The sequence below is a fragment of the Acanthopagrus latus genome, chromosome 8 (genome assembly GCF_904848185.1).
Source record: "Acanthopagrus latus isolate v.2019 chromosome 8, fAcaLat1.1, whole genome shotgun sequence".
Lineage (NCBI taxonomy): Eukaryota > Metazoa > Chordata > Actinopteri > Spariformes > Sparidae > Acanthopagrus > Acanthopagrus latus.
The window spans coordinates 29,923,645-29,939,083 of NC_051046.1; the positions used below are offsets into that span (position 1 = coordinate 29,923,645).

Below are 15,439 nucleotides of genomic sequence, written 5' to 3' on the forward strand. Positions count from 1 at the left end.
CTTGATCTGGCCTCCGGTAACTGCATTTGGGTCCACCTCCCCTTCCATAGTTTTCCCTTTTAAACCCTTCCCTGACAGGGAGTGTCAAAGAATAGAACAGAATAGAATAGAATAGAATAGAATGGAATAGAATGCCTTTATTGTCACTGTACACATGTCTGATGAAATTAAAAAAGCCAACTCCAGTAGAAGTGCAAACAAACAGTGTAAATAATAAACAATATATGCAATATAAACATAGGACATAAAGTAATAGTACAAAAAGGGAGGTAAGATGCACAGTCCTAAGGAGCATTTACATTGCAAAATAAATACAGTACTATATACAGGGAATATTGCACATTTGTATGGTATTGCACAGTAGGTGAGGTTTGTGAGTGGTTATTGCTTTTGGGAAGAAGCTGTTTTTTAGTCTGTCTGTTTTAGCCTTAATGTACCTGTAGCGCCTCCCTGAGTGCAACTGGTCAAACAGGTCAAAGCCAGGGTGGGAGCTATCTTTGGTGATGGTTTTAGCTCTGCTGAGGCAACAGGAGGTGTAAATGTCCATCAGGGAGGGGAAAGGGCAGCCAGTGATCTTCTGTGTGGCTTTTACTACTCTCTGGAGCCTCTCCCTGTCTGCAACAGTGCAGCTGCCATACCACACTGTGATACAGTATGTCAGCAGGCTCTCGATGGCTGAGCTGTAGAAGGTCAGCAGCAGGTTGGTGTTTAGTTTGTCCGTCCTGATGACTCTCAGGAAGTGTAGCCACTGCTGAGCCTTTTCGAAGACTGCTCTGATGTTTTCTGTCCAGGAAATGTTGGCAGAGATGAGGACACCGAGATACCTGAAGGTGTGGACCCTCTCCATACACTCGTCGTTGATGTAAAGAGGGGCTGGGCGGTGCTGTGCTTCCTGAAGTCAATGATGATCTCTCTGGTTTTCTTGGTGTTCTGAGCAAGGTTATTCTCTGAACACCAGATTGCCAACTTCAGGACCTCCTCTCTGTAGGCTGCCTCATCACCCTTGGAGATGAGTCCGACCACTTTTGTGTCATCAGCAAACTTGACGATGAGATTGTCATTGTGGGTCGGACTGCAGTTGTAGGTGTAGAGGCAGTACAGGAGGGGGCTCAGCGAAAAGCAAAAAGTCCTTTATCCAGGCACATGTGTGAGGGGGAAGGCCGAGTTTAGTGATGAGTCTGTCCGGGATTATAGTGTTGAGGGCTGAACTGTAATCCACAAAGAGCATCCAAACGTAGCTTTGCTTCTGCTCCAGGTGGTTCAGCGCAGAGTGGAGAGCTACAGAAATGGCATCCTCTGTGGATCTGTTCACACGATATGTGAACTGGTGACGGACAAAGTCTGGGGGGAGATAGTCCTTGATGTGCTGAAGGACCAGTCTCTCGAAGCACTTCATGATTACCGGAGTAAGGGCCACCGCGCGGTAATCATTCAGGCTGGTGATGGGAGACTTTTTCGGCACTGGGATTATTGTAGCTGATTTTAGGCATGGTGGGATGACTGCCTAGGCCAGGGAGAGGTTGAAGATCCTGGTGAAGGTGGGGGCGAGCTGGTAGGTGCATGCCCCCCGAATATCTTCAACTCCTGGTGTAAGTCCCAAATAAATCCCAGTCTGTCTGTTTGAAGCAGTCTTGTAGTTTGAAGAGTGCATTTCTGGGCCAGGTTGTAACAATCTTTGTGGTGGGCCTGGCCCTGCATCTGAGGGGGGTGTAGGCTGGGGAAAGCAGGAGGGAAAGATGGTCTGACTGGCTGGGGCTGGGGGGTATGGCCCTGTACGCGTGCTTAATGTTGGTGTAAATATGGAGTGTTCTTCCCCCAGTAGAACACTTGACATGCTGGTAGAACTTCGGGAATACAGTCTTCAAGTTGGCTTTATTAAAGTCCCCTGCAATTATGTGAACACCATTGGGATGGGCCTGCTGCTGTTCGTTTATGGTGTTCAGCAGAAGACAGAGCGCTGTGTTTACACTGGCATCAGGTGGGATATACACAGCTGTGACGATAATAACATTTAGCTCTCTCGGCAGAAAAAAAGGCCGACATCTTACAGACATGTACTCAATGTCTGGGAAACAGTGTCTGTCTATAATTGTCCCGTTGTTACACCAGTTGTCATGCACATAAATACAGAGCCCCCCTCTTCTGCTCTTACTGGAGTCCTTAGTCTTGTCCCAACAGAGCAGAGTGTGGCCTGCTAGCTGCACGCTAGCACTGGGTATTTCCAGGTTGCATTGATGATCAGGACACAGCAGTCATGGACATAGCAATTTCCAGCGAGTTGTAGTTACAAGTCATCCGTTTTATGCACCAGGGATCTGGCATTGGAGAGATACAGGCTCTGTTGAGGTGACTTGTGTGGTTGTTTCCTTAGTTTTAGCATAACACCAGACCTGTGGCCCCGCTCCTGCTTCCTCTCCCTCTGCCATCTGCGCCGCCTCTTAGGCCCAACAACAATCCACGGAGTGCCCAGTGGTCTCACTATGTCGTCTGGGATGTTATACGTGTGATGAAAGTCACACGAAATAGATATCTGGTGTTGGTTCCCGATATCCAAAAACGTCTGGCGGGTGTACTGAGTGTTTGCAGTACCAGTAGTGCACACAATATAGAAAAACGACAGAGTGCATCTCTTGGTTTTGACACCGTGTTGACCACTTCCAGACAGAGGTGTGGCTGTTGATCTTGAGCTGTTGGAAGCAAAGTTGATGGGTTAAGGACAGTACATAAGGTTACATGAGTTGTTGTCAGTAACACATTTTGCAAGAATAACAGCCTAGTTGGTGTTAGGTGGGCGTTTTTTTTCCTGTAAGATAAGAGAGTAGAGTAGACAGCATGTAGGACAAGTACATTAAGAGAGGACATAGCAACAATGTCAACTGGGTTAAGAACTGCTTTCGTACCAGCCGCTACAGCCTTGAGGCATGCAACCATACCTCTCTCTGTTATGGAAATCCTTTGTGAATAGTATCCCACAGGTCGTTTGTCACCAAGTGACTGAATTAGAATTTGCTGATATAAAACTCACTATGTTCAGAAACAAAAAGATTAAAAGATTTGGTAATATCTGATAAAGCTTATTTTAAGTCAGTTAAAACTTTCTCTGCTTCAGGAGTCCAAGTCAAAAAGTCAGTCATGGCCCCATATGTGATGTCATATAGGGGTTGGGAGATCTCCACAATTTTATAGAATCCATGGACCTGCTAAATCCAATGAGGCAATTGTTTTTTTTTTGTTTTTTTTTTTAAAATTCGAATTGTTTTTTTTTTTTTTAACATACAAAATAGTGGATGTAATCAGGACCAAATTCACGACCTTCCGGAGTAAAATAACATATCACATGTTTTGTAAAAGAATTTGCAACTTCCAAAACTTTAGGATCGTTTTCTGCCAGAAAACAAAACTGTAAACACTGTCTCAGTTTGACAGTGCCCTTGCATAGGAAAACATATACACAAACATTGTCAACATATTGAACAAGTGTATTAACACACAATGGCTGCTAATGCTAAGTTCTCAGCTCCACGGCAATCCAGAGTGAAATTGGAGAAGAAAACTCTATGGCATCTGCATCCAAGAATGCAATTTTTACCATTGATAGTGAAAGCAACCCAGAACTGTCAGGATGAACAGGAATGCTAGAATATGCATTTGTTTAATCAATAACTGGAAAACCCCATTCTGGTAGAATGTGTAATATTAATGTTACAACATCTGCTGGATGCTGACCAGCTTCATTTATGACCCTAAGGTATTTTAATTAACTCCACCCCCCATTTGGTTTCCTTTCAGGCAAGATGAGGTACATAGTGAAATTTAGGAAGTGGCAACTTGATTTATGCTAGACCGAATGATAAAAGTACTGACTTCAACAGCTTTAGGGAATTTTGTATCTTTTATATCCCACCAAATTGAACTTGCTTAGAGCGCTCAAGCTATTAAATAGTGTTAGAAGCAATTTTCTTAGTCTTTAGCAGTCAATCAGTGTTTCTGTGTGTGTGTGTGTGATCAGTACTTGATCATGTCTATGTGCTGCTCAATGCTCTGACCTTCCTCCACTCTCTCTGGTTGTATCAAAGTGAATCCTGGAGAATGAAACGGACAGGGCAGGATCTCACTCTTCTTGCCTAAACTCAGGGTTCTCATTGCCTTCCCTCTGTAGCATCGGTCTTCTCTCAGTGCTGTTGCACTCTCATTGATAGTTCGATGTGGACCCAGTCTCCTTCTCCACTTTCTTTTGTTTTTAGACTGCAATATCTGTCCAGGATTCTGTGGCCCACCAAAACTCCAGTCATGGCCTGTGTACAAACATTTCTCGATCTCAATGACAGTCTGCTTTCTTGTTTGCCTCGGCATGGAGTTAGGGAACATCATCCCCTCTGTGATCTTCTCTGCGCCCAGTAGTCAACACAGGCTGCTATTGGAGAAAAGTCTTTGTTGGAGAAGCAGGGTTAATTTGTGGCTGTTTAGGAGATAGGAAGATGGCTGAAAAGTCAGGGTTTATTTGTTACCCCCTTCTTACTTAGAGTCATCTTAGGGTACTTGACCTAATATGGAGAAGGTGTCGCTGAAGGGTTGTAGGTGTGGCGACAGCTGGGAGGAAGGTCCATTTCTTAATTCTAGCCCTACATTCTTTTCTCTCCTTTTTTCACTCAAACCCTCTTTTTGTTCCCTACTTTCATTTTACCTTTTCTTCCAGCGTACTCTACACCATCTTAAACATTCTGTGTTTAATTTGCCTTTTAATGGAAAACCCCATAGGTGACAAAGTGCCAAAGTTGAACATCCTTAACCACATTTTTTTCCCATTTGTCTGCTCTTAATTCAGCAGAGCGTTTAAAAGAAATTAATCGGATACAGTTTCTAATTTCCCCATTGTGTTCCTCATGTTTTCAGTGACTCAGGTGGACAGATTTGCTTAAACTCTCAATGGGCTTATCATTCACTAAAAGTTCACAATCACACTGATCTTTCCATACTGCATATGGTTGGATCTCATCAAAGCACACACTAACTTTGAGCAACTTATTCAGCCAGGTGGTTTGTATGACACATTCGTTCCAAGCAATGCACCCTTATGGCATCCAATCTGTACACTAATCACTGAATGTCACAACAAAGTTTATAAATTATAATTATTTTGTATATTTTTATCACTTATAAGCCCATTTTATTTTAGTGGGGCCTCATATAAAGCTATACTGTATCATATCATTATTACAGTATCTCATATATTATTATATTCTTATTCTTCTCAATTATATTCTTATTTTACCTGTTATCCAGTTTGGTTGACATACTATTTAATATCTACTCATCAGTAAGTAGCATCTAAAATATCTATGGTCTCTTGAAATTTCCTTCACACCATAGATATGCATATAACAATCAGTTCTTTTGCATGCTGCTTCATACTGCATTGTTAGGTATTTTAATTTTGTTTTTTTTGTGTTGTTTTTTTCCCTCTGTACATTTTTCTCTATTATATATGACTTCCACACAGGATTTAAATTACATAAGTCAACCTAGGCTTTTAAAAGTGAGCAAATGATTCAAAACACTGTACTCACTTATTCAATCGAGCATCCGTTGTCCACCACCTGCACCTGACTTCAGATGGGATCCAGTCCTCCGTTTGTCGGAGCAGAACTTTCCCTGCTGGCAGCTCCCTTCAGTCCAGGCTCAGGTGACAATAAGCGGAGCGTCCATCCCATCCCTTGTCGCCAAAATGTAGTGGAAATTCACCTCTCTGAGGTAGAGAGTTGCTAAGTCTCCAAATAACTTCAGACTTTGGCATATGAATCAGATCTCTTTAATAACATGCAGCGTGGAGGGAAGGCAAAAGCATTCTCTCCCAAACTCTAAAATGTTATTCCTTAAGTACAGAAACAGAGAAGAGGTTACCTTCATTCACAACAGCAATAAACATTTTCTTTATCTAACAATGACTCCTTGATGTTTGTGTGTATCCTGTCCTTCCCAGGACAGTGACTCTTTGATGTAACAGATGGGACAGCAAATGTCATCTTATCTACATTTCTGTATCTTCCCATGTGGAGGATGGGCTCACCTGTGGATCATCTGACACCATAAGCAACATAATTCTCCCTTCCTCTTGCTCCTGTCTTTTACAGCACATTGCTAATAGACAAGAAAAACTATGTAATTTCTGACATCAGACTGCTAAACTGAGAGATCAGCATGATATTTACTGAGCACATTCATTCTTATTGGAGAATGAGACCTTTGGACACACCATAAGGTTTTCTTTAGCACAACCCTCAGGAAAGTATATCAACTTAGACATATCAAAAATACTGCAGAGAAAATTTACTTACTGCTGATTTGTTTTCCTTGCACAATTTTTGCCATTTCCGCCCTTCATTGAAGTCACCATATGCTTTATTATTTATTACATGTGCAGTTTGGCTTTGAAGCAACACTTATCAACTGATCCCAGACAGAAGTGCAAACAGCTGAGGGAATTACAGAGACAATTTCTGTATATGTTTTAATCTGTGTTTGACGTTGACATATAAATAAGTACAAAGCTAATCCAAAAGTTATTGTTAAGTCAATTCTGAGCTTTCCTAATTAATTGAACTTATTTTCTATTTCTAGGTGATACAATGGGGGCCTGACTGGTGTTTGGAAGTCCTCGGATAATTATATTCACCGTATTATTCCTTCTCACTACAATGGGGGAGAGTGAAGGGGAATGACAGAAGCAACTATTAAAGATGAGAAAAAAAGGAGAGGTTTTTTTCCCTTCTCAGACCGAAGACTTATAACAACTAAATGGACACTTGGTAGTGATATCTCAATATTATCAATCATAATTGGTAATACAAAATCAATCATTCATTCCATATGCCACTCTTAAGTGGACTGGCTTTAAATTAGAGTTAATGCTCTAAATCAAGAAGAAAGAACATGGTGACATTTCAGAGTCATGCCCCTTATCACTTTGCTGTAATCAAATGAACATAACTTTTGATTAACAAACACTTGGGGGTAAAAAAAAAGGCCGGCCGTGATCAGATATGACCAACAACGTGAGCTCCAGAATCGACACCCCTACCAACATCTCTCTGAGTGCCAGTGTTGCTGTCTCTGAGTCGTTGGAGTACACAACAGTGTCAGTGTTCCTGGTCTTGCTGGTGTGCAGCATGGGCATCGTGGGGAACATCATGGTGGTCCTTGTGGTTCTAACCACTCGTCACATGAGGACACCCACCAACTGTTACTTAGTGAGTCTGGCCATAGCCGACCTGACAGTACTGGTGGCAGCGGGACTGCCAAATGTGTCAGAGAGTCTGACAGGTACATGGATTTTTGGCCATGCTGGCTGCTTGGGCATCACCTACCTTCAGTACCTTGGCATCAACGTGTCCTCTTGCTCCATCACTGCCTTCACTGTAGAGAGGTAAGGATGGATAAACAAACATCTTCACCTGTTCTTTTGTTGGCTTGTACTGTTTAGAGATTTTGGTTTTACTTTCAATGGAGAATAATTCAAAGTTATACTTTCTAGCATGCGTTTTTGTATTTTAACCCAAACAATGTTTTCTTAACACAGTATTTTTCTTTCCTAAACCTAACCAAACAGCAACAGAAAAGAAATGGGGAAAAGAATGAGTAAAGAACTAAAAAGTGAAAAATATGTTTAAATGTTCCAAACAGCATTCAAACACTGTGTTCTGAGTGAGTCCTTACGATAATCTATTCAGCCATGACAACTTGCTCTGGATGTAGACTTGCTGTTTGTGAGTTGAAATGATGGCCCTGGAGCAGAATTAAATATGGTGTTCTGGAACTACACCAACACAGCGATATCAGGACTGTCCCAGTTACTGTGGATAATTTTCAACTACTCTCTACAAAAAGGAATGGTTCCTATGAAACTGTTGTGATTTATTCTGTGTATTAACCAGAGTAATTAGAGACACACTCCAACAGTAATACGAGGACCAAAAAACAAAAAAAAAAATTCAATTCACCTTGACAGTATTTAGATGTTTTTTTTGGTAATCATTGTTAAGCTTTTCAAAGATCTCCCAAAACATATAGTATTTTGGATTTATGAATGCATTTTACCACCTTACAGGCAATCATTGGTTAAGCTTTGAAAAGATTTTTAAAAAGGCAACATGGAATATAATTGTATGGTCCTATATATTGTTGCACATAATCCATTTTATTTTGTAAAATTTCTATGACCTTCACCCTAAACTGACTGGTCAGGGATGAGAGAGAACAATATGTGCCTTGTTAAGCCTTCTAACATCACTGTAATACTAAATCTGACTTATCTCACAGAACCAAAATCAGTCCCACCTTCATGTTTAGGTAGAGAGGAGGCTCCCTTGTCCATGGTCACTCTTGTAGTACAGGAGGAGACCACTACAGAAAAAACTGTGGTAAATAACCAAAGCCAACAGATTTCTGGTGCTTTAAATTTAGCAGCCACGTTTAGTCTACAGTCCTATTTGAATCTGATTTTTTCCTCTTTGCTTGCAGGTACATAGCTATCTGTCATCCACTGAAGGCTCAGACTGTGTGCACAGTGTCCCGAGCCAAGCGAATCATTGCCGGGGTTTGGGTCTTCACTTGTGTGTACTGCATGCAGTGGTTTTTTCTGGTGGACATTCAGGTGAGAGTAAAATATCTGGTGTGTTTCTGATTACCTGGCTGAGGGTCACAGCATTGTAACCTTTCGATTTCTTATTCTAAAATTAGACATAGGATACGTGTTTGTGTAACTGTAGAAATAGTACAAGTACAAATATATTTAATTTGTATTTAATCTATGTATATATGCACTTGTAGGCTATACTCAAACGGTACTCTCTGGGACAGCATAATGTTTCAAGTAAGTATAGAGGAGTAAAAAAATCTTTGATGACCAAGACCTCCTTTGTTCTGCTGGCTCAACTGCAGGGGAATGTGAAAAGCTCTTTGAGACATCTGTGCTTTTTCTGAGTGTAGCATTATTATGTTGAAATGTGAAATATTCTTATGCGTATCTTAGCACAGTGGCAATGTGTGAACCACTAGCCTTTTTTTTATTACCATGTCTTCATAATTACTGTGTGACATTCAGGTGAGCCATGACGACCATGTGCAGTGTGGATACAAAGAGAAACGAGAGCTCTACCTGCCCATCTACTTCATTGACTTTGCCATTTTCTATGTCATCCCACTACTCCTTTCCATCGTGCTGTATGGCCTGATAGCACGGATCCTCTACCTCAGGTACTAGAATACCACCTTTCCTGCAATGCAAAATGATCTGAGCTGGTGCTAGTGCTGGTTGAAGTTTAAAGATATAATAGAATAGAATAGAATAGAATAGAATAGAAGTTTATTGTCATTGTTTCAGAAACAATGAAGCACAGTTTAGCAGCTCTTCGTTTGACAAATAAACATAAATACTCAAATATAAACAGTATTAAAAAGATCTTCATAGGCTGACTTATTTATGCCTAAACAAATCAAATGAACAAATCTTCTTTGTTTTCATGACTGAATAAACAAACCTAGAAGGACAACACAATTCCATACATTAAGTCACGTATGTTCTCCTTTATAGCATACTCATTGAAACATCTCACTTTGAATGAAACTCAGCTTGTACATTACTTTTGTATGATTAATCTCTTCTTTTGAATTATCAGGGGCTGAGCGCTATCAGAGCGAGGTCCTATAGTATCTGTAAGTTGAAATGTTTCTCCTGCAGAAAGAAGCGCATGTTTGGCAGCCCAAAAATACCCCCCCAAAAAAATCACAAAACCCTGGACAGACATCACATCTGGTAGAAATTTTATGATTCAACATGACTGGGTGTGGGTGTGGACTCTATAGCGCCCCTAACACTGGGTCATGTGACCTAAAACCTTCTTTGATCTCCATGAAATTTGCAGGACTCATAGGTCTCATCACTATAGCCAGGAATTAATTTTGAAACAAACTCCTACTTATGCCAAGTTGGCACATTGATCGCGAGTCATGAACACTGATAGCTGGTCTGGGCCTTTTCAGTGACAAGATGGCTCCACAGCGCCCCCCTGGAAGATTTCGAGCTTGAAGCCCCACCTCCTACAAAGAGCCCCTAAGATATTTAGCTTACTTATCACCAACTTTTTACTTTAATCAAAGAAACTTAAAATCAGTGTCCACAACTTCTACTTTAACTGCAGTATATAGGTTCATTGCTAAGTTTTGGCAAGGGCAGAGCATACAGCTCAAACTAGTTTCAATTACTATCAATCATTATCAAAAATAGCCCAATGACTAATGGTAATCACTAATGGCCTGGTGACTTTGTTTGTCAATGGTCACTCATATCATTTGTTAGAAATCTATTTACAGGACTACCTCAGAACTGAGCTACAATGGGTTTGATCACATGAATAACAAAATCATTTAAGGAACAATTAAAAACTTGAGTGAATAAACTTTAGTCATCTACCCAATAAGAATTTTCCTTCATCATTAATATACTTGTTCCACAAAGCACTTGTTCAACCCTACTATGAAAATCATCTTTAGATGCAGATAAATGACAATCTGGGCCCGTATTCACAAATACTTTTATCTTAACGTTAGGAGTACTCCTAAATCAGACTAAAAGTTTTTATGTAGGAGTTGTTTCTTAAAAGTAATTCACAAAGCCACTGAGACCTACTGTTAGTTATGAAAACACTGAACTCCTAAACTAGAAGTAACTCTCTGTTGCTATGGATGACGTCATTTTATAAGGACGCACTTAGACATGGTGACAACAGTGATTGGTTGTTGAGTGACAGGGCAGCCCACTGAAAAGTCATTTAGGCTACACAATGCATGAAGTGAAAATAAGGAAGTTGCCTACAAGCCCATGACAAAAAGATATTGGATGAAGAAATGTACTTATGAGGAGAATTAAGATTTTTACAGGCCCATCCTCATTAGAAATAACGAGCATTAAGTCATTATTTACTGTGAATACAGCTTATTATGAACAATTTTTATGTTTATTGGTAGGCAGTGACATCTAGCAGCCATAATTATTATTACATTAGCAAAGTAGGGATAGAGGCCCAGGAGACTGCCCATGTCCAGTATGAAACACATTTTGACTTACTAATGTAGTTAAGTAATGTCACATACATCGCATACATTAACTCCAACCACCTCCAAATGAAGTGATTCCTATTAGATTAGTTCCTATTAAATCCCTGCTGGGGGATGAATGCTCTAACATGCAGCTTATGTACCTGTAGCCCTCTGCCCAACCAACCTAACACCAATGCTACCACTCTGCGTCGGAGCATCCGGGAAGCTTCTGAAACGGGGAAGGGTTGTCGACAGGGCCGGCCAAAGAGTACATTCTCCTCCAGGAAACAGGTCTGTGCCTCAACCCACATTACCCCCTTTCCAGTTAACCCCATCTGTATTCTCCTTTTTTGTTGTTACATTTTGTTTAATCAAGCAAGTCATTGCTGTGCAATAGCTTTAGTCACATTTGACCCCACTGTTGTCTTTGGCTGTGTGTGTGATCTTCTGTGAATAAAGAGACCATAATTCCCTCTTAAAGGGATAGTTCGTGTTTTTTGAAGTGAGGTAAAACAAGGCTCCCCTATGCATTAGCGCAACTGGGCAACCGGTGGTCTGCGAGCGGCGAAATACTGTGTGAGGCCCAGTTGCTGGACGAGAGGTTTACTTTCGATAAAAACAAAACGTAACAATTTCATACAGACCGTGGAACCTCCGTATCCCCATGCATTAGCGCAACTACGTAGGGATACGGAGGTTCTACAGTTAAGAAAATGTAGTGCCAAAAGAAAGGCAGATCTGACAGCGATGTAAAGCGGTGTGAATTTTCTCTATACAACGTACACTTGAACTGTTAAAAACTTTTTTAGGTGAGCCTTGTTTTAGGTGGTTAAAATTAGCTCATACTCTGGACCCCGTTCACTGCCATAACAAAGCTGAGCGGAGCAGCTCTCTACTTCTGCAAACTGATGTTCCTGTTGTTGGTCACTTCAGACAAGTGTCAGGCTTGGACAAAAATAGGACTCAGATGCAGAATGCCAGAAGTAATGACAGGTTTTATTTTGCTGAGATGCAACTCTTCAGAAAGAATGACAAAGCAAAATTCTATGAAACTCTATGGAGGGACAGACAAGACAAACAAGACATAAAGCAAAGAGAAAACAAAACACGCTCCCAAAGGAGGAAAACCTACACTATTCTTGATTCTTGATCTATGAAAATTAAACAAAACAAAAACACTCCAAAGAGGAAAGCACACAGGCTATGAAAATTATCTACACTGCAATCTACAGAAGGTACAACAAAAGGTGCTCCACAAGGAGGAAAACAAAGACTATGAAAAAGCTAAACTGAAAATCAAATCCTAAAAAGGAAGATTATGAAAACAAAATCACTCTTCTCAAGAGGTTACAAACACAGAAAATAAAACTTGGCAATACTTAACTCTATGGAATGCAAGACTGTGAACAGGGCTGAAGTACACAACAAGACAACAAAATACTCTGGCAATGCAGACAGTGGAAGACAAAGACTTTATACACATGGGGGAGGGGAACACAGGTGAAAACAATCAAGGATTAGGGATGACGTCAGACCAGGGACGCAAAAGAAAGGACAAGTGACCTGAAACGAGAGGAGAGTTACCTTTCAAAATAAAACATGAATTTCACAAGACAAGAAACCCAAGACAGGACATCCCTCACCGCGATGTGACAACAAGTGCCGTCTTGATAGCTCTTTGTCCTGGCTGTAACATGGCCCTGAAGGCAATTGTGCTGGTAATGGCTTCTTTTCCTCAGGCTGAGCAGTCAAAGAGCCTTCTTACTGAGTAAAGGCCTCTCTTTCGTACATGGTAGTATTCTGCTTTTCTGCTTTGTGTCTGTGCTCTTAAGTATACAATATAATCTTTAAAGGCTTTTTGGTTTTGAAAGCATTAACCATCAATAGCCTTTATCCAATAAGGAGGGTTACCAAAAAACATTAATTTTTTTGTCCAAAAGGGATTAGTTTTGTGTCTGAATTCACAGTTGTTTGGCATTTTGAAAGCCACACTGCAGAGATTTTTGTTCTCTACAGAAAGAAAAATAGGTTGTTTCGCATAAAACACAACAACAAAACAGAGAAAAGAGGCCTATAATTTTACTGAATTCCTTCCAATTTTGTCAACGGAGGTCAAGACTAAATTATTGTCTGCTTAAGATTATTAGATAAAAGCAGGTAATAAATGTTGCTACTGACCCCCAGGTGCTTCAGTATGCCTCACATGTAATTAGGAGTATTTGTGTGAATAGAAAATTCAGCCCAAGCAGCCACTGCATTTTCCACATGGCATCAATGACGATAATATGGACAGACACACAGTGTGGTCCAAACTAGTGTCAGGCAGCTACACATATAATATGTTTTGGCAGGGGCGGTCCTAGACCATTTGGTGCCCTTGGCGAGCTTTACTGATAGTGCCCCAACCCCACGAGCAAGACCAAAGACCATGTCCAAAGCAATGCTCATTTATTTAAACAGTGATAATACAATCAATATATCAAGGCTGCCCATTTGAGGCAGTGGCACACGGACAAATGAAAATTCAAAACAAGTTGGCAATATGATTATCTTTTTACCGAGATCGACTTCACTGCAGTGTGTCTAGTATATAAGCAGAGGGTCGCTATTTTAAAGGCGCACAACATTCGTCGTCACTACAAAACAAAGCATTCCCACCAGTTCGCAAAGTACACAGGAGAGGATCCCAAGGTGATGGCAGCTGATTTGCTAGCAAAGCAAACCACACAGCGTACTTTACTTCAGCTGTCCACTGCACAAGAAAATGCCACTCGGGCAAGTTATCACATTAGCAACGCCATTGTCAGAAGTGGGCGACCTTTTGTGGAGGGTGATTTTGTCAAAGAGTGTCTGGTAATTGCCGCTGAAACTGTGTCCAAATCAGTCTTGGGCTTTTTCCCAGATTAGCCTGTCATGGAACACGGTCACCTACCGCATTGAGGACATGCCGGGGCCAGATAGCCCAAAGAGCAGGTTGGTTTTCTGCATTCTCCATCGCGTGTGATGAAAGCACTGACATTACTAACTCAGCACAGTTTTTGCGAGGCGTCAATGAGGACTTTGAAGTGTGCAAAGAACTGGTGGGCCTTGAAACACTGAAAACGGACAACACAGAGCACTGATATTTTTATGGCAGTGCAGCAAGTCATGGACAAAAACGGTTTGAAGTGGGAAAACCAATATGGCATCATGACTGATGGAGTCCCCCAGAGGAAAATTTTACTGCTCAAAGCTTGCTCCTTTATGGCTATGGAGCCGTAAAGGAGCTCAATGAGTGTTCTCATTTCAGTCTCATTGTAGTCTTTTTTGGTCTCAAACATTTCTCATTTGTTTCTCCGAAAATTCCTTAGGAGCAATAGGTGAGACTTGAGACTTTACCGCTTAAACCTTGCTCCTTTCCAGCACTGGGGAGACATTCTGAAACTTCATTGAGAGCTTGATGAGATCTCCTTTGAAGCCCAAGTTGAGATTTTCTGCACCTGTTTCTCAGGAGAAACTATTGATAAACAGGAGAAATCAGCCACAGCCTCACTTTGATCTCGCATAGATCTCATAGTTGTGTAGGAGAAATGAATGAGACACTACTGAGATCTCTTTTCCAATTTTCGTTTCCTCTTGGCCCGGCCATGGTCGGTAAGAAAGTCAGCTTCACTGCACTTGTGTCGGAAAAAGTCTGTGAGTTTGGCAGTTCAGTTTTGAAATACCATTGTACTTTGCATCAGGAGCAACTGTGCACCAATAACATGGGCCTGAAGAAATCAGGGTGTTTCAAGCCAGAAAGAAGAACAGCATCCAAGTGCCCTCGGACAATCACTGGCTTGCAGACCTGGCTTTTCTTCTGAACATCACAGAACTGCTGAATATCCTCAGTCTTAAGCTTAAAGGGAGAGACCAGATCATCATTCAGCTGTATGACCATGTCAGAGCCTTCAAGCAAAAGCTCCAGCTGTTGAGCAGACATCTCTCAGCAGGTGAGATCTAACTTTAATATTTTATTGAACACAAAACAATGTACTAGGCTTGTTATTAATTACAACCATGTTATTATACTTGTGTGATGCATGCATACTTTGTGTCGGTGGAAAATAGATATTCTTTTAAAATCTAGACATTAAATCCAATAACATGACAGTATTTGTTTTTCATAATGCAGCCATGAAAAAAGTAGTTTGATTGATTTTTGGTATTCAATTGAAAATCAAATGAGCATCCTTGCATCTTACATGGCTCCTTTTGTCTTTGTGTTTGTACATTCAGGAAATTTGGCACATTTTCCGAGCCTCAGAGAAGTTGGGTTGATTGAGAAAGACACACCAAAATACCTCGACATTCTCAGCAATCTTGT

At 40.9% G+C, this 15,439-nt stretch overlaps 1 protein-coding gene across 2 annotated transcripts in view; it reads left to right on the forward strand.

Moving 5' to 3' along the window:
• Positions 1–15,439, forward strand: part of trhr2 (thyrotropin releasing hormone receptor 2) — a 58,967-nt gene that overhangs the window by 23,916 nt on the left and 19,612 nt on the right. Inside the window, exons 2-5 of one of the 2 annotated variants that reach the window (XM_037106171.1) lie at positions 6,619–7,423; positions 8,518–8,650; positions 9,101–9,252; positions 11,262–11,385. In XM_037106171.1, the coding sequence (XP_036962066.1) occupies positions 7,041–7,423; positions 8,518–8,650; positions 9,101–9,252; positions 11,262–11,385 (792 nt within the window). In that variant the 5' untranslated portion in view covers positions 6,619–7,040. The remainder of the gene's footprint in view (positions 1–6,618; positions 7,424–8,517; positions 8,651–9,100; positions 9,253–11,261; positions 11,386–15,439) is intronic. The other variant, XM_037106172.1, reaches the window with a different exon arrangement.